At 43.8% G+C, this 23,411-nt stretch overlaps 1 protein-coding gene across 1 annotated transcript in view; it reads left to right on the plus strand.

Annotated features, from left to right (window-relative positions):
• The first annotated feature begins 3,942 nt into the window (after window positions 1-3,942).
• The window catches only part of KMT2C (lysine methyltransferase 2C), a 185,479-nt gene continuing 166,010 nt past the window's right edge, over window positions 3,943-23,411 (plus strand). Inside the window, exon 1 of the mRNA XM_054390059.1 lies at window positions 3,943-4,115. Coding sequence (XP_054246034.1) covers window positions 3,943-4,115 — 173 coding nt within the window. The remainder of the gene's footprint in view (window positions 4,116-23,411) is intronic.

Consider the following 23,411-nt stretch of genomic DNA (forward strand, 5'->3'; position numbering starts at 1 on the left):
GAGGACCTGTTCATCTAATACTACATCTTTGCTGTAAAAATGCCTGTTTTACAGACAGGCATAATTTATAATAGATGGATAGCATGGGCTAGATATAGATGTAAAAACGTTCCTGACTGAGCTATTCAAACATCCTGAATCAACAGAGCACTCCTACCCTGGATTTATGTTTGGTGACAGTTTCTCCTAGCTTCTCCCCCTGCCTTCACTGAGTGCTAAATAATGCTAGCAAATACAGTTTACTACCATTCCACCTCTGCTTTGGGTTCCTCCTTATAAGTCTCTCTCATTCCTACACGGCTCTTCACACCTTTGATTGTCACAGCAGTAGCTGCAGCAGTTCACAGGACACATCTGCCTAGCTTTGTTCAGACAGATAACAAGATAAGGTGCAGTAGTATAGGTAGCCATAACACCCTTAACATGCTCTTGTCCTAGACCATGTCACTACAAAGCTAACTTCATCCTGCTCCACTCAGATTTTACGTTGTGATAGCTACATGTAAATAGTTAATAAAAAAATTAAAAATAATGGAAATAAAAGTGGAAAACACATATCTACTTTTGCCTAAGAGATAAAGCCCAAAGCTTACCCACCTATAGGTGACCTAAACGTATTAAACGATGTTTACTTGGGAGGACTGGACGAACCAAGTACGGCCAAGTGAATCCTGTGATTTCACTGCATGTATTTCTGCTGTGGGCTGCAACAGTTATTCCCCACACACCTAGCAGATAATCTGAGCCCACAGCCTGCTCACGTGTCTCAGCTCAAATCAATTTGCACATGCATAGTAGCTCTGACACATCCTAGACTCACCCAAGCCATTGTGCATGCGCAGCAAAGCCACACATGCACAGTCAGTGTTTCAGGAGATGGCCATTTTTTTTAACAGACCAGATGGCAACCTGGCAACTCCAGCAAATGCCACACCAGTGATCCCACTGTTTAGACACTGTGGCCTTTTACTTCCCTCTCGTTCTCTGCTTTTTTCTCTCTACTCCACCCAAGTCTCAGCCTGAATAGCATTAAATATTCTTGGTTAAATTCTGCTAACTTGCTCAAATTCATAAAATCCAAAGGCACTTTGTTCTGTTTGACACATGAACGGATAAAGTTCCTGTATCTGAAGTCATGAGCCTTATACTGATGTCATTTACAGACTTCATAATACAAACATTTAGCTCAAGAAATATATTTTAATTTGGCAGAAATGACTACATTCTCACTAATAGAACCAAGAAGCCAACAATCCAGTTGTTGGCCTTGCATGGCTGAGGAAAAGGGATGGCTTTATATGTATTTTATACATATGTATGTGTGTGCATACAAGTATATGTATACATGGAGATAAGTATTTTACTTCTTTTTCCACACATAAATACAAAAATGTTACAAAGGTCCGATTTAATGACTCCTAAACCAAGGAAATCAGCAAAGGCTTTTTGTTAAGAAATGGTTCCCAGAAAAACAGGCCAGCAAAAGTCCTATTTGCCACAGCGTTGTATTTTAATTTAGTATTTCTGAAGATGGCAAGTGAAAGAAAAAGGTCTGGAGTGTTCTCATTTTTACAGAAAAAAAAAAAAAAAGGAAAAGAAAAAAAGGAGCGACTAACACTAGCTCCTCCTTCCCTTCCTTCCTTGTACCTGTGTGTTACTCCAAGCCATTTTATCAACTGGGAATCAAACACAGAACAGAAACCTAAATGACAAAGGAGAAACACTTCGCGCAAGGCCCTCGAGATGTCTCTGTACAGAGACTTGCAAGTACCTCTCCCCAGGATTTCTCCTAAGTCTGGCGAACTTCTTCAACATGCCCGTCCCAAACATGAGTCACCTCTGCACGCTGCAGGGCAGCAGGGCTCGCTTCTTTCCTATCCATACGACCCCCGGCGTGATTCAGCATCCGAGCACTGCACTACTCCCTCCACGCACGCTGCTCCAGCTCCGCGCAGCTTAAGGGAGGGACGCCGGGGCCTGGGGCTAGGGTCCCCGCAAAGCTGCCCGCCGCAGCAGGCAAGCAAGAAGACAAGGAAGCAGACAGGCAGGGAGGGAGGGAGGCGGGCAGTGGGGAAGCCGCCTCAGGGGCTTGCCCTCAGGGCGGCGCCCAGGACGGAGGCGCAGCGGCGGGGGTGCCCTCGGCCGGGCAGCGGCGTGGCCTGCGCCCCTCCGGCAGGCCCGCTGGTGCTAGCGCTCCAGCCCCGGATGGCGGCTCAGCGCTAGGGCAGGGCCCAGGAGGAAAGTCCGGGGGGTGCGGCCCACTTCTTCGCCCCGTGGAGCGGACTTTTCTCCGGCTCCGAGGCCGTAGCGTCCACCCCCCCACACCCCGCCTTCAGAGCCGGAGTCCCTCCTGGCCTCTGGGACACGTTAAATCCCGTGTAATGAGGCTTAACCCCGCCCCGAGCCGCGGCGCAGCCGGGTGGGCAGGCAGCCAGCTAGGCCCCTGCCCGCGGGAGGGCCCCCCGTCGCCCCGAGCGGCCGCAGCTGTTCCAGCCGGAGCTGCTGGAAAGCAGCCACACACCCCAGACTTTGTCTTTCTCGCACACAGCGCGGAACTCTAGTCCCTCCCCTCCCCCGGGGCGGCCGCGGTTTCCGCGCCGCGCGCTGCTTTTCCCTTCCCCGCTCCGAGCGATGGGGGGAAGGAAGGGGCTCCCCGCCTCTAGGCTGCCGCTAGCCGTACCCCGGCTTCCCGGGAAAAGCCAGCGCAACCGGGCCGGGCATCATGCGCTGGTCCCGAAGCCGCCGTGCTGGAGAGCTCAGCCCAAGTGCGGGGACGGGGGCACTCTGCTGCGAAGCGGCCACTTTCATCCAAACACAGCTTTTTTTTTTGTTTGTTTTTTCATGGGGCCGTAGGGAAAATAAATAAAAAACAAGGGCGGGGAGAGGGTGGGGGAGCGGGCGGGCTGCCGGCCCCCGTGAGGCGCGGTGCGGGGTGGCGGCGCGGTGCGCCCCGCGGCACCCCGTCCCGTCTTTTCCCCGCTCCACGCTTTCCCCGCAGCCCGCCGCGGCAGCCAACCCGTGAGGTCAGTGTCGGCGGCGGATGGGTGTCTGCGCCGTGGGACGGGCGGTGGGCGGGAGGGCCGGGCAAGCGCAGTGTGGGGCCACGGCAGGGGGAGGAGGGTAGCGGGCGGGTTCTGTGTCTATGTGTCGCACTGGCTTGGGGGAAGGGAGGCGGGGGGGAGGGGGGAGGTTACACACCAGGGCAGCGCCGGGATCCCTTCTCCACCCCGCGGGGAGGGGGAAGGGAGCCTCCTCCTTCTTCCTCCTCCCCTTTTTTTACCCTTCCTCCTCCTTCTTTCCCCAAAGTTAAACTTCCTGCTCCCGGCCCGGCTGGGAAGGGGACGCGGAGCCCGGCCGGACTCAGCCCTCGACACACACAACAGCTGGAGCTGTCAAAACTTCCTCCGCTCGGCCTCGGCCCCTGTCGCCTCCGCCACCGCCGCCGCCTGCTCCTCCTCCGCCCCCGGGGGCTCTGCGCGGGGGGAGGGCGCAGGGCCAGTGTACAATGAAGCGGCGGCCGCCGCAGCCGGGCAGCGCAGGAGCCAGAGCCGCCGCCAGCTCCCAGGGCCTCTGAGAGAGGAGGGGGCGCCCAGCGGCGGGATCAGCCGCCTTTCGCTCGCTCTCTTCACCTCGTCCGCCACTTCCCCCAGCCCCGACAGACCCCGCTGAGCCGGGGAGGGGGTGTTATTGTGTGTGAGACCTTTCCTTCCTCTGCGGTCTTTCTTTTCGCCCCCCGCTCCCCTGCTCCTGTTCTCCCCATGCTGCTACCCCTGCTACCTGTGCTGGTCGGCGGCGGCTGAGGCCAGCAATGCGAGGCGGAGGTGGAGGAGGCGGAGGTGAGGAGGAGAGGAGCCGCGGGAGCAGGAGGAGCATCGGGATCCCCATCACCATCTTCATCCTCATCATCATCATCCATGTGTCTCTCTCGTCCTGCTGACTAGGATGTCAACGGAGGACAAGAGTCTGGTGGTGGCGGTGGTGGAGCCGCCTCAGCAGCAGCAGCCCCCCGAGCCTGGAGCTCCCCCCCCAGCAGCAGCAGCAGCAGCCACAGACAAAAGACCTAGGGGCCGGCCTCGCAAAGATGGCGCTTCCCCTTTCCAGAGAGCCAGAAAGAAGTAAGTTCAGCGTTTGTGTGTGCGAGGCAGAGAGGGGCAGGGGGCAGGCGGCCAGGCGCAGGCTGAGCTGTCAGCGGAGGCTCGCTGCTCGTCGCCCCCTCCCTCTTGCCTAATGCCATTTTGAGAAGGGCCCTTCTTTCTTCTCCTCCTCTCCCCTTTGCACTTTCCCCTCCTCCTTCTTTTTCACCTTTGTCTTCCTCCGCCTGCTCTCCCTTTTCCACTTTTCTTTTACCGACCCTATTAATTTCTTCTCTTCCTTCCGAGTTTCTCTTTAGCTCTTCCCCCTTCACCCTCTTCCTCCTTTTTCCTTGCCTTTGCACCTTCCCCCTTCTTTCTGGGTCTCTTCTCCAGGACGCTCGGCTGCCTTCAGCGTCGTCTGGCAGTTACTCCCTGTGCTTGACGGTAGCTCCTCGTCGCTTTCCCTTTTTAATCCCCCCTCCTCTTTTGGGGAAAGAAAAGACAGTTCTCGGCGGGTGGCACGGAGAACTCCCCCACCCCCATCCCCTTCCAACACAGGCGGGGTGCGGAGGCGCACACGCAAAGTTGAGGCAGCAGTTTCTCCGCCGCCTGTCCGGCCGTGCCTTGGAGGTGGGGAGCGGGGCCGGCTGCGCTGGGGGAGCTGTCAGGCGGCAACCCCTCACGGAGGGACGCGCCGACGGGACGGTGTCGAAGCACAACAAACCCAAGGCGGGGGGGGGGGGGGGGTGGCCGGGGATGCCTCTTCTCGCCTCTGGCACATACACAAGACGAGGGGAGGTGGGGTGGCAGGGGATGCCTCTTCTCGCCTCTGGCAGATTTCCCTTCACCGCGGCCTCTCCCCGCCGGGGGCGCGGGCGTTCGCTGGCCCCAAGGGCCGCGGCGTGCCGCTGTCGTATCCCGTCCCTCTCCGCCCCGTCCCTGTGGGAGTCGCTCCTGAGGGGCCTCTCGTCTCCGGCCGCGCACGAGTTCCCGCAGCGCGGATGCGGGGAGCCCATCGTGCCAACGGGCGCTTCCCCGCTGAGAGAGGCGGCGACCCGGCGGGCATGGCCGCCCAGCGCGGATAGGCGTGAGGTGCCAGGCTGGGCGCGGAGGGGCCTGCTGACCGCCCCGATGGAAGTGCCGCTGCCGTGTGCTGGCGGCGCGCCCCGCGGGTTATTTTTGAGTAGGATGGATCCTGCCATGGCATACCTGACGGCAGCAGTAATAGGGCAAAGCTGGGCGAGCGCGTTCGGAGAAGAGTAATGGTTGTTGGCAAAACAGCCACTGCGTCGTGCAGTCTGTTGGAGCCTAGGGATCTCGGAGTTTGTTTCCCTTTGTTGTGAGGGATGCCCCTTGAACTGTTCAACCAGGTGAGCGCTGGCGCTTTGCTCAACGCGCACCGCAGACCTCGCCGTCAGCTTCTGAATCAGAATCATCGGGGTTGGAAAGATTTTTAAGGTCATCGAGGCCAACCATAATGTCACGATGGAAGTCCAAAACACTGTCAAGAGCTTCTGCTGGGCTGCACCTAAGCATAGGCAAAGACGACACTTTCCTCTATTCTAGTTCGTTTTTACAAATATTTGTTAAATAAATATCACAGGAGAGGGCTATCATTAGTTTGGGACATTTGGAATATATTTTGTTGTCACTGATGAAAGTTTCCCTTCAAAAAGATTAATGTTCACCCCTGGTTTTGATGGTGATGCATTGTTTGCCTCTTTTAATTATTTTACATATTAGCTTGATACAAATTTCCATATAACGATAGATGAAAGTAGTTGGCAAACACGCACACACTGTAAAGTTCTTTGGCTCATCTCCTTTAAGCTTAGTTTTACATATTTTGGGTTTATATCTACATATAGAATCCAAACCTTATGAAGGAAACCTTCGAATGCTTTATTTTAACAGAAGTTTTAGGAAGAAAAATGCAAATATAACTGAAATGTCCTGGTCTGCACAAAGCCCATAATAGTGTTTGTGAAAGTTGATACATCTTGTAGCCCTATTTGAGGTTGTGTACACACTCTTGGTGAAGAGGCATTTCCCTTTTTTCAGTTAGGTTTTTGGTGTCATAAGGATATTGTTGACTAGTTTTAGGACAAAATTAAGTTTTCTATAAAAATATGCACTTATGCTGACATGACAAGTGTTTGTGTAAGAGCTGGCAACGAAATTACCTGAGATAAACATTAAAATGAATCAATACTCTCTTTCTTCACACTATGATTGTTCCTGTCTTGTGTGATGCTAAGTGTCTTTCTGCATCTTCATGAAAAACTTTTAATGTGGGCACAGGTGCTGTGGCATAAGTAATAAATACTTTTAAAACTAGGATTTTATCAAAAGTAGTTGTATCGTAACTTCCACAGAGCAGGCATAGACTGATCTTTTTCATTCATTTTGGGGAGAAAATAGTTTTATTTCCTAAGCTTTGCTATTTATAAAATATAGACTACAGTTAGCAAATGCAGAAATAAAATAAGTAAAAATATTTTCTACCTTTTTTTTCCTTATGTCTGCTTGGTCCTATCTTCCTTTTCACTTTTTTGCTTTCCAGTTGGATTAATGTGCCTCATGCAAACCAGATAAAAGAGCATATGTGAGACCATTTTCTGTACTGTAATCACATGTCTAAATTACTATTAGCCATTCAAATTGTTCAACTGCTTTATCCCATTATAGAAAATGTTCCACTGAATGTTCAGTCTAAGTGCAGTCTAAGTAACGATAAAACCAAGATCCCTGTATTAAACCGGCAAAACCAAATAGAATGATTCTTCAGCTATGGATGCCTCCATTAAGGAACAATGCCATATTGGTGAAAGCTGTAGGTTGGCATTTTACCTTCTTGAAGACTATGTTTTTAAGCAAATTTGATGAGTTTAAGCAGACAGATGGAAAACTGCCTTGAATCTGCTGCTGTGAGGTGCGAAGGATCTCAACTCTTCCCAGAAGTAGGCTTATGCTAAGTAAGCACAAGGTTTTTCCGTAGGACAGCTCTGTGAAAGTCTCTGTCATCTTGAATTTTACCTGGTTATCAGGAAAAAAAATTCCAGCGGTACTGTGGATATGTAGCAGATATGTATGGGGAATGGCTGAGCTTTCCTGTAGGTGATGAACCAGCAATCAGTGGCATCAGTAACCTGGAGAGTTACCCATGGTAGAGCATGATGCTAGAACAGCTTTTTGTCATTGTTTGAAAGATATAGCTTCAGAAATAGCATTGTCAGGAGACTTAATCTAAGGTGAACAGTTCATTTTTATTATTTATATTGTAATTGTGCCTAGAGGCCAGGGCACCATTATACTACATACAGTACAAATGCATAAGCAAAGATTGCTTCTGCACAAACAATTTCTTAATTTAAATGTAAAGATAAGACAGCATCTAAGTGTAAGAAGTGTATTGGGAAAGCACAAGGGAGCTGTGAGAATGCTATGAGCAAAAGAACAAGTTCAAGTACTCTGGCTATCTCAGCATCGGTGAATGATTCATAGGCATCAGACTTGAAGGATATATTTAAAGGAGGGTAACATTGTCACCCTGAGGAGTTTCACAGACAGCTTGTTTCCTGCCTGAAGTGCTAGACAAACACTTGTATGCTCTTCCTTGCATTTTGTCAACTGGGTATCTGTATAGAGCAGTGGGTCACATTTAAGAAGCAGAGAGAACATAGGCCACGCAGAGCCTTGAAATTGAGAGCAAATAGAGTGTTCATGATATGGTTCATCAGGAAGAAGGAAGAGCACAGAACTATAATCAAAGCAATGAAGAAGGAAAATATTTTTGTAGTATCACCTTCCAAATGAATTTAAAAGGTAATAAGATTGCATTTACAAAAGTCAAAGAAAGAGCATGAAGTTACATTGTTGATAAAGATACAAGGTGATGTAGGGGAAAGAAATTTTAAGGTACATGGTTAAAAAAGAAGTCTTGCTGGTGTTCTGTAGGAAAAATTGAAGTAATGAGGGGCTGTGTCATCATATGGCCTGAAATCTTGGAAAATTAAGTCCTGTACTTGAATTATACCTGAACTCCACCATGCAATGAACCTGAAGAATAGGAAAGGTTCAGGGGAAGAGTATTGGTTCCATTTTAACTACATTGTCATTGTATGAACAGCTGGGTGCTCATGAAAATGTATTGGAATAGTATTGTACAGGTGCATCAAACATTTTTGTAATCTGTTTTAAGTACCAGAGCTTTCTTAATCTATATTGGTTATAAGCAGCACAAATGTGTCTTAGCAAAAATTTAGTAGCAGAAGTCTCATTGATTGTGATCACTTTGTGAGACAGTATCTAGGCTTATTTTACAGTTTATTGTCAGCATACATCAGATTTTGGTGTATGTCACAAATAGTTTTTGCAAATGTGTGTAATTTAAATCAGCATAGGATAATTATTTTAAAAAGCATGACATTTGTGGAAAACTTTTTGTGTTTTCAATTACCTATGTTTTAGTTCATCCTAGTTTTTCGTTACTGTGGCCAATGTAAGCTCAGTAGGTTCTCAAAGGCCATAGATTTCACACATGCAGATATCTTTGAGGACATGTAAGCATAGCATTTTTTTCAGAAAATGGTTGTTTAGGAATTTTTTATCATTACTTCAGTTGCATTTGTGTTATGTAGGCCAATATTTAAAGATACCTACAGTCATTTTGAAAGAATGTGAATATGGTGGATGGATTCTCTTTATAGCTCAGCTGTGTTTCTTAAGTTTGTCACACACCTTCTATGTGATACTTGTATCTGTACTCACCAGCCCCTTTCTTACTTCAAAGTGTAACCTTTGCAAATGTACTATGTATATTGTGTTACACAGTAAAAATGTTTCTAAATACCTGTTCCCAGTTAGGGAAGGTCAAGATAGGTCAAAGGATGGGCTTTGTACAACTATTACATAATAAGGGTTAAGGTTTTAAAACAAACAGTGTGCTATACTTCTGCCTGTACAAGCCAGGTATCAAAATGTTTGGACAGAAGCCAGAAGGTAGGTACTTCATCACACAGTGTGAAGAGATGAGGCACAGGAGCAGGCTTTTACAATCAAAACATGACATGGGCTCTTTGAAGGTCTTTCTAGTCCATTGTAGAACATGACCAAGCTGTATGCAGCATGGTCCCATGGGAACTTTGGGCCATTTTCATCTGCAGCCCATGCTTCATGACTTCCTCCATCATACTGATATTACCAAGCAATTCCCCAACTGTCTTATGTAGTTTTTGCATAGGAACTGGGCTTAGACTGCTTACAATGCTGTTTTGCTCAGGAGGTAAATGATCTCTGGTAAGTGATCTCTGTATTAATCTTTTGATTTTCAGTTTGTGACGCAACTTATGTAAGGGATGATCGTGAAAGTTATTACATGTAGTGGATGTTACAGAATTGTTTTGCCATGTTATCAAGGTTGCTAATATGTCAATTAATTTGGTGTCGTCGCTTGTGTTTTAAAGTGAGATTAGGCTTAATGCTGGAACCAGATATTTTTCTGTAACCTCAGCCCAGTTTTCTCAATTTGCAAATGAAGAATGTTTTGAGGGTTTTTTTTGATGTGGCGGTTGTTGGTTTGTTAACATTCATATTTGATGATCCATTAAACTTCTGTAGTGCTTGTTGTGAGAGAATCTTCAAGAGCTATCAGACAGCATAGTGACAGACCAAGTATGATTACATTGTGAAATCTCAGTGCATTATGTATATTGGCCATAAGACATAGCGTTGCAGGAGCAGATGTAAGAACCCAGTCTCTTGATTTCTACACTCTAAGGCATCTACACACCAGATAACTTTTCATCCTGTATTAAATGACACAGGAGACTTTTCCTAGCTTGAAACAATAAAATGCTTCAACTTCCTTGGCTTTGCTTGTTGATATTGTTTTGGGTTTTTTTTCTATCTTGTTAGCATGTTCAACTCCTACTAACTTCTTGTCATTGTTCTTTCATAAGATAAGTAATTGAAAATGGCCATTTTTGTACTTTGTCGTCATTTGAGTTTAGAGGTGGTGTTCAAAGGCTTGCTGAGAATAGGTGAGCTCTGCCTTTCTCAGGCTGGAGTTGTTATTATTTTTTTTTCCTCCCCTTGATCCAGCTGTCCCAGGTAGCAGGATCATGCAGAACTAGGGAAAAGAGAATTTTCTTATCCACCACTATGACTGCTCCCTTTATACACTGATGCTGTGGATTTCACTTTTTAAGAAATGCTGTTCTAGGTGCACTAAAATGTTATTCAGTGGTAAACAATTAAGTTGATAACAATTAAAAAAAAAAAGTATTGAAAGCTTTTTCTCCTTTCTGTCTTTAATATATTTGATTGCCAGTTCTTGCAAGCCGTATGATTTATACAGTTTGGATAAGCTCAAGGTTTTACTGTAGCAAGTGCTGTTTGCTAGTAACTGGCATTGATTTTTTTTTTTTTTTACCTTTTTTGTTGTTGTTTTCTATTTTTACTAGAAGGATGGCACTAGTCATTCCTATGTTAGTCAAAATAAGTTTGGGTACTTGCTTCAAGAACTACATTAAGTTCTTGTAGCATTGGTGATTTTGAAAGGAAATAAGATGAAGTAGGAAAAAGTTCTTAAAATCTAGGATATTTATTACTTAGAGAAACATAGGCAGTGAGTGTGTGGGGTGCATCAGGTGGTTATTTTCCCCAAACACCATAAATCTTGAGCTGGTTTTGGCAGCCAAAAGAAGCAGCAGTGCTTCCCTCCCTCTGCTACCAGCTGTTTGTTCTCTCCCTTGTGCTGACCCAGACATTTGTATAGCCATGTGGTGAACTGCATTGGGAAACTGATCTAGGTTAAAACTAACCTGGCAAAGAAATGTGTTTGTGATATTATGAAGGAGGAGAGACACAGTTAGGGCTTTTGGTAGCACTGCCAGCTTAAAGTAGTATCTGCGAAGCTGTAGCCTTAGTTGCCTGAAATTTGAAAGTATTTGGGTTTTAGGTATTTGAAAAACTCCTTTGAGGCCTTCAATACAGGTGTTCTTACAGGCACAATTTGTGAGAGATTTTTACAGCCTGTAGGCATGTTATATGTGCTAGTTGGTTGGTTGTTTTAAAAAGAAATGTTGTTGAGAGGGTTCTTCATAGCATATAGACAGAAAAGTTGTTCTTACCTAACTGATTCTTGCCCCAAAGAGTATTCATTAAATAAGGAACTTAAATTCTCACTTTGATCCTCAGAAACATTTTTAAATTGAACATTCAAAGTACCCTAAAATCACAATATAAGTAAAATGGTTTTTGTTTCTGATATTCTGAAAGCCTCTTCCTACAAGTATATCAATATATAGGCATTATAATAAAATTACACAAGGTCTTATTTCTTTTGGAGTATTCTTCCCTGTAACATTTTTGGAAGTATTTTTATTAAATCCCACATGCACCAAACCCTATTGCCAGCCATTCCAATATAAATATATAATTACTAATTTTCAGTTTTGTATTTATCATCATTCTAATTGCATTTCCTTAAGAAAATGCTGGAAACCCTATCAAACTAGGATGTGTCCCCATGGACTTTTGGCTTTGGGTAGGTGGAGAAAAAAAAAAGAGGCCTTTATCCTTCTGCTGCATCATTACTGACAATAAATTCTTGCCAAAAATAGCCTTAATTAGGCTATCAGGAAAAAAAAATCAACTTTAGAAAAATTTATCAGTTTTTAGTTTTGTCTATTATATCTTCATACTATTTGGAGCATGTGTAGTTGAATCATTTGCATGGCACAGTAAGACAGAAGGAATTTTTGGTAGTGAGGATGTGGCCCAAATGTGCAGGGTTTGCCACTGAACATTTACCAGCATCTTATGTGGCTGTTCAAGAGTACTGTCTGGAAGCCTTGCCTAATCCAGGATGACTTCTGGAACATCCCAGGCTTCATGGAACCTTGGCTGTTCTCTTAATGGTGTCTACCCTCCTGGCTTTGTCTCACAGTGAAGACTGTCTACAGTGTTCCTAGTGAAAGTTTGCTCCACAAAACATGGTAAGATGGTGTCATATTGCTAATAATAAAGTGGGGAAGCTATGCTTTATTAAAACGTGGGAGATTTATTAGTAAGCCTTTCATAAATAGTGTGAATTATTTATTTTTTTTCCTGGCTTGTGGAGTTCAGAACCACAATGAAATTCTTCTAAATAAAATGAATGTTTATTTCTGCTGTGCTGCTACAGATGAATGGAACTGTATGGCCAAAAAAGACTTCAGGGTGATCTTGTTCATCCTTCTGTGTTGTTTCTCTACTATTTATGACAAATGTTTCTCCAGCTTGCTTTTCAAGTATTTGTTGAATGTAATTCCATTGCATCTCTGGGCAATTGGTTTCAATAACTAGTTTCCTAAAGTAGAAAATAAATATTCTTAGCTGCTGATTAGGCCAGTTTTGTATTACTGTATTACTCACAGTTAAGACTCCACAACTGAAATGGAGAATGATTTTTACAATAAACTTCCATTTATTAGCGTATTGTCTCCTTTGTTTTGCACTGAACAAGCCTAAATTCTATAGCAACATAATTTTGGCTTGCTTGCTCTATCCTTCCAAAGTTTGCTAATCTTCCCTTGGTTTATATGAACCACTTTGCCATTTATCAGAATAATTTTTCATAAGATATTGCCCTCTAAAATGCTTACAGCCTGTGCCCAAGGAATGTGTAGTATGTTACCCTTCTGTGTGTGTGAATTTCCTCATGCAGACCTGGAAGAAGGAACTTTCTTGTGATGGTCTTTTTGACTGACAATGATTTGCACATAAAAGCATTATTGCTGACTTGTCTTAGGGCAGTTTCACTAGGACTATATTATGGAAGGTGGTCACTCCTCGTTCAGAGATTACTTCTGTTTGTGGCTGAAATATGAGTGTTTCTTTCTAGTCCTGCTGACTTAAATTTCCCTGATCATTTAGCCTAATAATAATTTTTTAGTATTAGCTACAATAAAGCTGTTTTATAAAGACTGAAATCCAGAGAACAGCATTTGATTCTTTTGTTATCCTTTTGTTCTTTTTTAACATTTTTATGTACTAACTTTCATGGTTTTATTCTTCTAAAATATTTCTGAAATTTTGTTTGCCTTTTATATTGCACAGTGGTAATAATGCATGCTGTGCTTTTATCTCTTCTGATTTTTATCCTTGACAGTTTATGCTGTTCCTTTATATTCATTAAAATGCCTTGTTTCCTTCCTAATATGATTCTTTCTAGTTTTAGACCCTTATTACTGGATGCTTTTGATGCAGCCCGTATTCTTCATACTACATTTCCTATCTCTCACTTGTGCTGGAACATTTTGCCATTGTGTGTATTGCAGTACAATGACTGCCAGTCCTCCTTTAAATCACATCCTCAAGAGATTTTAGCAACAGTTCAAAGAGTCTGTTGAAATTTTCTTTTCTTATTTCAGTTAATTGAAGATAAAAATTTGTTCTCCTTCTACTGCTCTCATTTCTTCCCCTTCCTTGGCACAGTGAATGCTTCTTGTTACCACTTCCAGCCAAATCACTGTACACATTGAGACGTTTAAAATGGAGCCTGCCCTAATAGAGTGAAGTGTGAAATAACTGCTCTTCTGGCATCCTCAACTTTGTGAAACAGTTGTCCTCAACGTTTTCACAAACATGTTGGACTGTTTGTTCTGTTATTTTGGTTTTCTATTAGATATCTGAATGATGAAGGCCTCCTCTTACCCTTAAGCTGCATGCTCCGAAGGCTTCTGTTAAATCTTTCTAAAGGCTTACCATCTTCCCTTCATTTGGTCAGTGCAAGTTTTTTCTCCCAGACTTTCCAGGTCCTTATTCCCTAGTTGCTTATATTTTCTGTTGCTTATATTTTTGTTCCTATTCCAACTTTTTTCCTTCTTCTCTGTTTCCCTTCCCCCCCACCTTGTAATAAAAGCGAGTGTAGTGTTTTTTTTATTACCATGGCCCACTGAACTGCACAAGATAAGAACCTCACTTAGAAATGAGCCAAATACTTCATTGTGAATAAAAGCTTGGGAAAAGGAATTTTGAAATAAAATTCATTATGAAAAGAACTGTTCACTCCAATTTCCTTAAATTTCATGTTTATAAATTGGGCTAATTCATGGCTGTGCTTGTGTTTGTATTGATTAGTGGCATGATTTTAGTTAGCAATAGTGTTCTGGCACCTCAAGCACTCAGCTTCTTCACGTTGGCCACGTCCATGCTCATAAAAAAAAAAACCGACAGGGAAGGTTTGGAGTCATTGAATGCCATCATCCCTGTTGCCAGGTTATTGCAGTGGCTGCCTGTACAGTTCAGACCTGAGCCTGCCAGCACTCTTCCTAAGGGTTCTCAGGGCTGGCCTTGGGGTTTGTGTGGGGCATTCACTGCTCCCAACACAATTCATGTGTGGCTGCTTTGTTTGAGGGTCTGAGATAGTGTGGATGTAGGCTTGTACTAGTCAGCCTCCCGGCCAGCATCTCCAGTAGAATTATAACTGGTGGTTTGTTGTTGGGTTTTGTTTTGGTTTTTAAAGCAGGAATTAAATGAAACCAATAGAATTCTCATCCGTTTTACTTTCATCCTCCTGGGCAAACACTGTGCCACAGTTAAAGTTCTCTAACCCATAGGGATGTAAGTTTAGGAAGAACAGCTCACATCAGAATTGCCCTAGAGGGAGCAGAGAAGATGGGATATACAAGCCATAGGGCTCTGGGAAATGCTGACTTTCAGTGCTACTTCAGTCTTCTGACACACAGTATTTCCTAGTTCATGTTTTGCATAATTAGCCTTGCATCAAGCATCCTGGTAGAGATTTATACAAAGGAAAGTGCAAAACAGATTCAGCATGAATTCTAATTTATTTTTCTGCCTGTGTCTTCCAGAAACCATTTAGGAGAGAACTGGTCCCAGAAATAGGGGTGTAACTCAGGAAATAAATGATCTGTAAGCAAGATTATTTAAAGAAATTATTTCCCTAAGGTCTTTCATGTAGCAGTAAGAGTTGGCTCATGGCTGGCTATTCTGTTGTTCTTTTTGTCATGGAATGGGAGAGTATTCTTTGTCCTATTGAGTCCTGTGTACAGCTTGGAGATACCATCGTTCTGTTTCCAATGTGTTTGTTGCTAAAGAACAAATACAAAAACTTGGTAAACTGCCTCACACATTTTGTGTGCTCTACATGTGGTCTTCTCAGATAAGGATGCACTGGTAGAACTGAACAGAGAAAGTACTGTTGGTTGTGTACCTGCTTTGTGGACAAGCAGAAAATCTTGATCTCAAGGCTCATTAACCAGATACTGTCAGTGGGCATTTAAATTACTGTAAATAAATATTGTTTTAAGAATATGTTCAATTTAGCTTTTTGAATTAATATATTATTTCATTTTACTTGCTTTAAACTGCCTTGATAGGCAAAAAGAACTTGTTTTTAAATTGTTAGCTTGACCATGTTATTTTAAAGGTTTATTTTCCAACCAATGAGAGTTTCTCGTCTATACTTAGTTAACACGCTCACTCTTCAAGAAAGTGAAGTTGTAACTGTCTTGGACATGTATAAACTTGTTAAGTTGAAGCTCAGGCTTTCAGCTATCCTGTATCTCCTGAGTCTTCCTTATTTGACTACAATTTGGGACAGTATTGTGATAGACATTTGTTAGCCGGCTTTTATCATGTAAAGACTATAAATGTTGTTAGATCAAGTTGGGTTTTTCTGTTGTTGTGTTTTGGGTATTTTTCCTCCTTAGTTTTTTTTAATGTTCCTCAATATGTATCCCAGACTGAAACTGGGGAATTTACAGCTGCATGGATGTGACCACGTCACATGGTGTAGGAGCATGTTCCACAACAGTTCTTAGTAATGGGCCTTGGGGACAGGGCAGAGACTGAATTCTAGCTCCTGTGGTCATGCCACCTAGGTTTCTTTTTCAGCAGCATTGTGATGGTCTAGTTTCTATTTGAATTGTTTTCTTTCAGAGCTTTAAAAGACTACTTATATTTATTTTACTGTCTTAAAGGAGGTTACTGATGAATAGGAGGAAGTGTATGCACTCTGCTGAAGTTTTGTGCTTAGTAAGAAGAAAGAACTAGGTATCTTTGTTGTCTATACTTGGGTTATTCAGGGCATAAATAATTTCAAGTGGTGTCCCACCATCAGATTTCAGGACTGTGTTACACAACTAGTAAATATAGAATTGAACCTCAGAAATACTTGTAAACCATTTTAGGATCTGACTCTATTTGGCTTGGTTTGAGAAGGAGGTTAGGCTAGCTGACCTTTGAGGTCTTTCCAACATGAGTTATTGTATGATCCTGTTCTATGAGCATCCCTTCTAATGGTCATGTCCGTTATTTGTGTTGTACCTATTGCTTTTAGACTGTGAATTATGTGTAGTAACCTTTATTTTGTCGGTCTTTTCCTGTGTTGTTTCTTGAAAGACAGTAGTTTACTAAATCTCTTTGTTTCCTTGTCTGTGTTCTATTCCCTCTGACACCTGATACTTGCTTTATCTGTTAATCTGTGTGATCCCACACATTCTAAATTCATTATTACTTTTGTTTCTTCTTCTTTTTTTTTTCCCTAGAAACAGTGCAACCTGGCATTCCATATTTTCTTCTTAAAGAGTATATTTAAGAGTTTATATGCTAGAAGGGTGTTGGGCTATTTTGATTACTTTAAAGAAAATATGTCAGTTTGTATTCTCATTAGATTTCCATCATGTGCTGTTCAAACCAGTTTTGTACTGCCTGTGCTAGCAGCTAACAACGCATGTCATTAGCAATGAGTCATTTTCCGATGGCCTCGAACATTTAGGTATTGCCTTTTTTCTACCTCTTCTTGCATCTTTTCAACTTGTGGTCCATTCATCTACATTGGTTTTCAGTCCTTTCTGTATTAATTTTCTCAACCCTTTCTTTCCAGAAATGGAAAGCAGGAGTACAGTATCATTTCAGTTATGCAGTGCAGCACATTTTACCCACACCAGCACTTAGCAGTAGTGTAAAATAGACACAGGTCACAAGACTTTTGTCTCTTGTGCAGTGTTTCTGTAAGAAAGGACCACACACCATGCTACTACAACACCAGTTAAAAGAGTGCTGTTGGGAAAGTGAAGAACTGGGTAAGGAAAGCTGAGATTTCTAGAGTTGATGTGAGATTTGAAGACCTGTATTCATTTCAGATATTGTTGTCAGGAACACTTTTTAAAAGGGATACAGCCTCTGCTTCTCCATTGATATCACTGTTTGCATTGTGTTACTGGACAAGATCTGGTGACACTTGTTGAGCTCAGGCTAGCTTGAGACTTGATGCTGATGCTACCTATGTTGATGGTCTCTGGGAAGGTATCACCTATAGAGGAAAAAGGGCACATTCCAGCTTGTTGTTTGGGTTTCCACCTCAAATTCACATTCATCAGTGAATTAAGTGTAATGGTAGGCTTTGTGTTGGAGTGTCCTGTTCTGCCATCTCTGTCACAGGGTTAGTAACCTTTAGCTGAAGTACAGAAAGACATCACAGGGAATTAAGACACCTTGAGTGTCTTCAGTCATACTTGCTAAAAGTTGTCTGTCAAAGCCCTAAGAATAGACAGAAATTGATGCTTTCTATGTAGAAAGCTATTTCAATTATCTGACTTACATTACTGTTCAAATTTTATTGCTAATAGCATGCTTGCTAGATATGACATCTTAGATGTAATGGCTTCAAATCAAATTTACAATAGTATGTAGTTAATGCAGAAAATGTGTTGCTTGGCTGTATGACATTCTGCCAGCCTATCTTGGGTTCTAGCTATGGTTCATACTCAGAAGAAGAGAATGCAGGGGAGAGGAAAAAATATGGTTTGTAAACTGTTTCAAACTTTTATTTGTATGTATTTTTACTTTTAGAAATGGAGTTGTATTTTCAAAGACTGTATTAATACAGGTTAGAAACAAAGAACTTCCAAAACCTTTCAAATGTGATTAAAAAACCAAAACCCATCAGCCACCACCACCACCAAAGATCAGACTCCTTCTGCTTAATCCATGCTTTGTCATAGATTACAGAATATTCACAGAAGAGGGTGGTTCAAGTTGATAGGTAGCGTGGAAGCATAAAAGGGTGCTAGATGGTAAATTGCCTTTACATTGCACTATAATTGCCAGGTGGAGAAAAAGTACGTTTCCTTTCTTGTTTGTTGTCCTTTTGTAGCTAGATACTTTAAACTTAATCTCACTTTGTGATTCTGTTATAATATTATTAGAAACCCACTGAAGACCATAGAATCATCTTGGTATGTTTTAAATTAATGAAGAACCAAATTAAATGTATGGCCTATCTAGTGTAACCAAGTAATGCTTCTGTTGTGAATCCCCCATCTCTTCTTTGTATATTTATTGCACCTGAAACTTGGATTAGATTATATTGGAAGTGGTGCTGTATCTACATTTGAATTTATCTTGTTTGCTGTGAGGTAGAATTCTCCAAAAGCTGGAAATTGTAAATAGGGCCAGTCATAAACAGATAAGGCATGTTTCACTACGTGTGATGGGTTAATTCCAGAGAGTTGTATCTTTGAGTTAATCAGTTTGAGTTTGGAAGAAAACAGTCCACCATATGTATAGACATAAGTTTTTATCTTAATCATTAAATTAAATCCATCGCTTCTGTTGCTTACAAAAGAAAAAAGTCTGTCTTAGGAGATGACTGATACCATTTTTCCCATGTACGTTTTCTTGGCAGAAGCGTTGGCTTTAAACAGTTTCTGCCTTGCCATCATGGTGACATGTTTGTGGAGACATGTGAATCGGGGCAGGGAATCTATAATACAGACAAAAAGACATTGCCTTTATCCAGTGTCTGGCCCCACTGCTTCTTGCTGGGTTACTTCATAGCAAGAGCAGCCCACTCATCTGAGTCACATAATCCAGCCTACAGATGAACAGGTATGGCTCAGAGGCTGGGAAGAAGAGGCATGAAGTAGGATCAGATGGAGTTAGAACTCTGAAGTCAGTCTAAACCCCTGCCTGTTCAAGCTGCTCTAGGTGAACCTGCTATGGCAGGGGGGGTGGACTAGATGATCACCAGAGGTCCCTTCCAACCCCTGCCATTCTGTGATTCTGTTACCACACGTGAAACCCTCCCCTGAGCTGTTTCTCTAGCTCAGTGTATAATCCTACTGAAGGCAACTTCAGGGCAGGTACTCTGGCAAAGGAGTAATCAGTCATCATGGCTGGTGTTGGACCATGTCTGACTGTGCTGGAACAAATTTAGTTTTCTCTTCACTAAGGTTTTTATGGCAATTAATGTATTCTACAGTGAAAGAACTAAATCTTGCATATTTCATGTGAGAGAAAATGCAGCTCCATGTTTGAAACTTTGGGGAAGAATGAAGCCAGCCTATATGACTTCATGCCTTGTTAGCTTGCATCTTGGGTTACCTGAAGAATAGGGAAAAGTACTGAGAGTAATTTATTATTATGATTTTAACCAGCTATTATTAAATTGCAACTTGTCTTGTTTGTGCTAACATACTTAAACTTGTCAGGTGACCCATTGCCTGGTGTGTTAATACATGCCTTTTTTTTTTTTTCTGTGACATTTGAAAATATCTACAGGTTTGAGGTAGACAAACAACTTTGTGACTATATGGCATGTCATTTATGCTGCAGGGGGTATCAGCTCAGAAGGTACCACACCAGCATGGTGGTGGAAGCTTATAGAAATAGACAGTTATGGGAGAGCTGATGTACATAGTAAACATAGTGCTCTGGCCTTTCTTAAGCTGCCAAGTGCAGAAACTCATTTTATTTAATACAACTTGGAAAACACACAGCTTCTGTCCACTCATGGGTATCTTCTTTGCTTTAAGAGGAGCTTATTTTTGTTAATCTCAGAATGGCTGGTTAGAAAAATGTTTATAAACTTTGTGGAGATGGTGTGGCCAAGAGGGGGTTGTCCTGATTAAAACTAAAGGGCTGAAGGGACCAAGCAAATGGATTAGTGTCTCAGTAGTGGTTTAGTACTTCACCACTTGTTGGTTGGACCAAAATAACCAATCCTTGCTGCAAAATAAAATACTGATATTTACCATCTTCACTAAGGTTTAGACTGACATATTTAACCTCTTTGCAGCAGACAAAGTGTGCTAATGCACATGGTTACCAGAGATGTGCTGATAAGCTGAAGCGTGATAGCTCCATGTAGCTAAATATATTTAAGTGTCCGTACCTGCACTAACATGGCACAATGGCTCTTGTACAATAGTTACTTGTTTCAGAGTAAACATACGGAGATTTTTTTTTTCATGTGAGTGCTTTCTTTTAAAAATTTTATCTTAATCTCTGGAGAATAGGTTTGATAAAAACTTTCCTGTAGGCTGGGCACCTCAAGCATGCTTCAGTGGCGAATGCAGTGATCGGTGCCGTGGGTCCACTCCCTCTGCCTGGGTAGAATGAGTGCAGGATTTGGTTGTTTTGTTGGTTGTTCAGTCTTAGAGGTGAAATGGTCCTTTTGACTTCTGAGTGTGTTTGTGGAGAATTTCTCTAACCAGTACTCATAAGGCAACACTGAACTTCTTGTCTACAGCAGACGGTGCCCTGGGTTAAGTGTGTTTAGTTGCAGCTTGCTGTAACAGAAGAGAATTTGGCAAAAAAAATCGTATGAGTGAGAAAATAGATATAATGCATGGTCTTTTGTTTGGCAGATAAGTCAGATAATTGTTGTCAATGTGTCAACCTGTGTCTGGCAGATGTCTGAAGTTTAAACAAATTTTAAGAAAACTTACAAAAGATTGACAGAAGCATTGCACAATAGCTGCTTCGGGGTGGGGGGGGAGATTGTGTGAAGGGAAATTGAACAGAGGTAGTTGCATGACTACTTGTATTGGCAGACCAATGGGTTTGCGGGTATCAATCAATACAAGTGAAACGATAGTTGCATAATGTTTTCTTGATTTCTCTCCCTGTAGCAGTAAAAGAAAATTGGCAGGCACCATTTGAAGGATTAGGAAAGAGCTGTCTGTAGATGGACTTGCTTTCTTAGCTCGTCCGTTTCAGACTGGGTTTTGAAAAGTGTTAGAGCAGCCTAAAAATTTGTTAAAAACGAGGAAAGAGGAAAACAAACAAATCAGCCTCCGAAGTCACACCTTAATGCTTCCTTTCCCAGAATGGCCCCGAGCAGCCGAGGGGGCTCTAGGGCAGCAGCCGGCACTTCTCGGAAGCTCCTGTAACTTTTCGGCTGGGCTGCTATGTGAAATAGGAAAGTGGACGCGCTCAGGGAAGGGAGGCAGGGAAGGAGAAGGAACCTGGGAGCTCTGCCGCCCGCCTGCCTTGGAAGGTGTTTCGAGGACAGGGGCTTGCGGGAGGACCGGGACTGGCTGCCGGGCTCGCTCGCTGGGACGCGCTGTCCGCAGAGCCCAGCCGTGGCAGCCCCCATCGGCCTTCGGCCCACTTCGGTGCCAGCGCCGCAGCGTCCGCGCCGCGCTGGGGTGCGGGGCGGGGGCCCGGGCCCGGGCGGTCGGAGCCTCCGGCGGGGGCGCTGCGCCGCCGGCCGCCGTCGCTCTGCCTCGCCTCGCTCAGTGCAGACGGACCCGGCTCCTGCCGCAGGACTCCGGTCCGCACATTGGCGGCGCCCGGCTGCGTCGGATCTACTTTCTCTCTCTCGGCCCTTTTTTTTTTTTCCCTTTTATTTTTTTTTTTTTGGTGTGATTTCCCCCCCCTCCCTTTTTTTTTTTTTTTTTTTTTTTTCTTTCCCTTCCCCTCCCCTTCCCCTCCGCTCCCCTCCCCCTCCGCCCTCCTCTGCCGCCGGCTCCAGCCTGGTTCGGGGAGGATCCCGGAGACGAAGTTCCGAGGCGATCGGGGCTGTGGCAGATCGCTCCCCCGCCGGCGCCGCCATGGGGGCCCTGTAGAGCCGCCCGGCCTTGCCGAGGCCCCGGGGCAGTGGCCTGGGAAGCGCTCCCACCGAGCGGCGGGTCTGGGAGAGGAATATGGCTGATCTCGGGCAGTGCTGAGCAGTCGGTGTCTCCGCACGGCGCTGGGCTCGGGCCGTGACATGTAAATAACTTCGTTTTCCTCCGGATCGTACGGGCGGGCACCGATGCCAGCCCCTCCATTTTCCAGAGGGGATTTGTGAGAGGTTCCGCGGGGCTGGGCTATGCCGCGCAAAACCAATTCGCCGGGGGTGAGTACGGCTGCCGTGGAACTTCTTTGTATTGAGGGGCAAACTGTGACAGCGGGCGTGCGGCCATCTACGGGGGGGTCCCCGGGGAGGGGCTGCAGGGGGGACCCGCCGCCGGGACCGGGCCGAGAAATCCGAGAGGATTTTACACCGCTGGGTCATAAAACCACGTACCCAGCTTCAGACGTGGGTATAGAGGTTCAGGTTATACACTCACGAGATAATCCTCGGGCATTTGAAGGCAAAAAAACAAACAAACGAACAAAAAAAAAAAAAAAAAAAAAAAAAGAAGAAGAAGGTGTGGGGGTGGGAGAAACAACAAACACAAAAGCCCAGCTCAGGGTTGAGCTGGGCTCCGGAGCCGGTCCTCTGGGCATTTCTACTCCCTGTGCTACACCTACACACACACACACACGTGTGCCTGCACGGACACACACCGATCCTTTCCAGTTAGCACTGGAGATGGTTAGTTAGAGGATAACTCCTTTATTATTTTTCTTTTTACCCCCTTCCCTCCCTTTTTTTTTTTAGCCCTTTCATTTCCTAGTGTGAATTCTGGAGTGTTAGAAAATGAGAGAGGATTAATTTTTGTCTTCAATATTTTGAAGTACTCTGTACACACTATTTTTTTTATATGCCATTTTCATTTTGCAGGATTTCAAAGCGTATTTGTATAGTGTTAATTTTAGGTGATCCTCCCAGCTACCTTTATCTGTTATTCTAAATTAAAAGGAAAAAAAACCCCAAACTTTAAAATATACAGTATTCCTACTGGGTAATGGATGTTCAGGTCATAATATATGATGGGTTTTGTATAAGCAGTGAGCAAATAGGTCATAAGTCAAAGTAAGTGTTATGTAACTGGCTGGCTTTAGTAAACTTGATACACACTGTGAAGGAAGAGTCTATTTTGTTTTTGGTTGGTTGGTTGGTTTTGCTTTGGACAAAATGAGAGGCTGGCTGTCCCTTTCTTCGGTGGGATTACTTTGTAGCAGGTTAATTAACCCCTACCAAAAAAACCGAAGCAACCAACCAGAAAGAAAAAAAAAACAAAACCAAAAAAACCCCCCCAACCCAACAGCAAAAAAACCACCACTCCCAAAACCCCAACCTAAAACAAAACAAAACAAAACCAAAAACCCAAACCAACAACCCCCCCAAACCCAAACAACGCTCCCCCCCACCCAACAATTTATGCTTTAAAA

Source organism: Indicator indicator, chromosome 20, assembly GCF_027791375.1.
Source record: "Indicator indicator isolate 239-I01 chromosome 20, UM_Iind_1.1, whole genome shotgun sequence".
In the NCBI taxonomy this organism is placed as follows: domain Eukaryota; kingdom Metazoa; phylum Chordata; class Aves; order Piciformes; family Indicatoridae; genus Indicator; species Indicator indicator.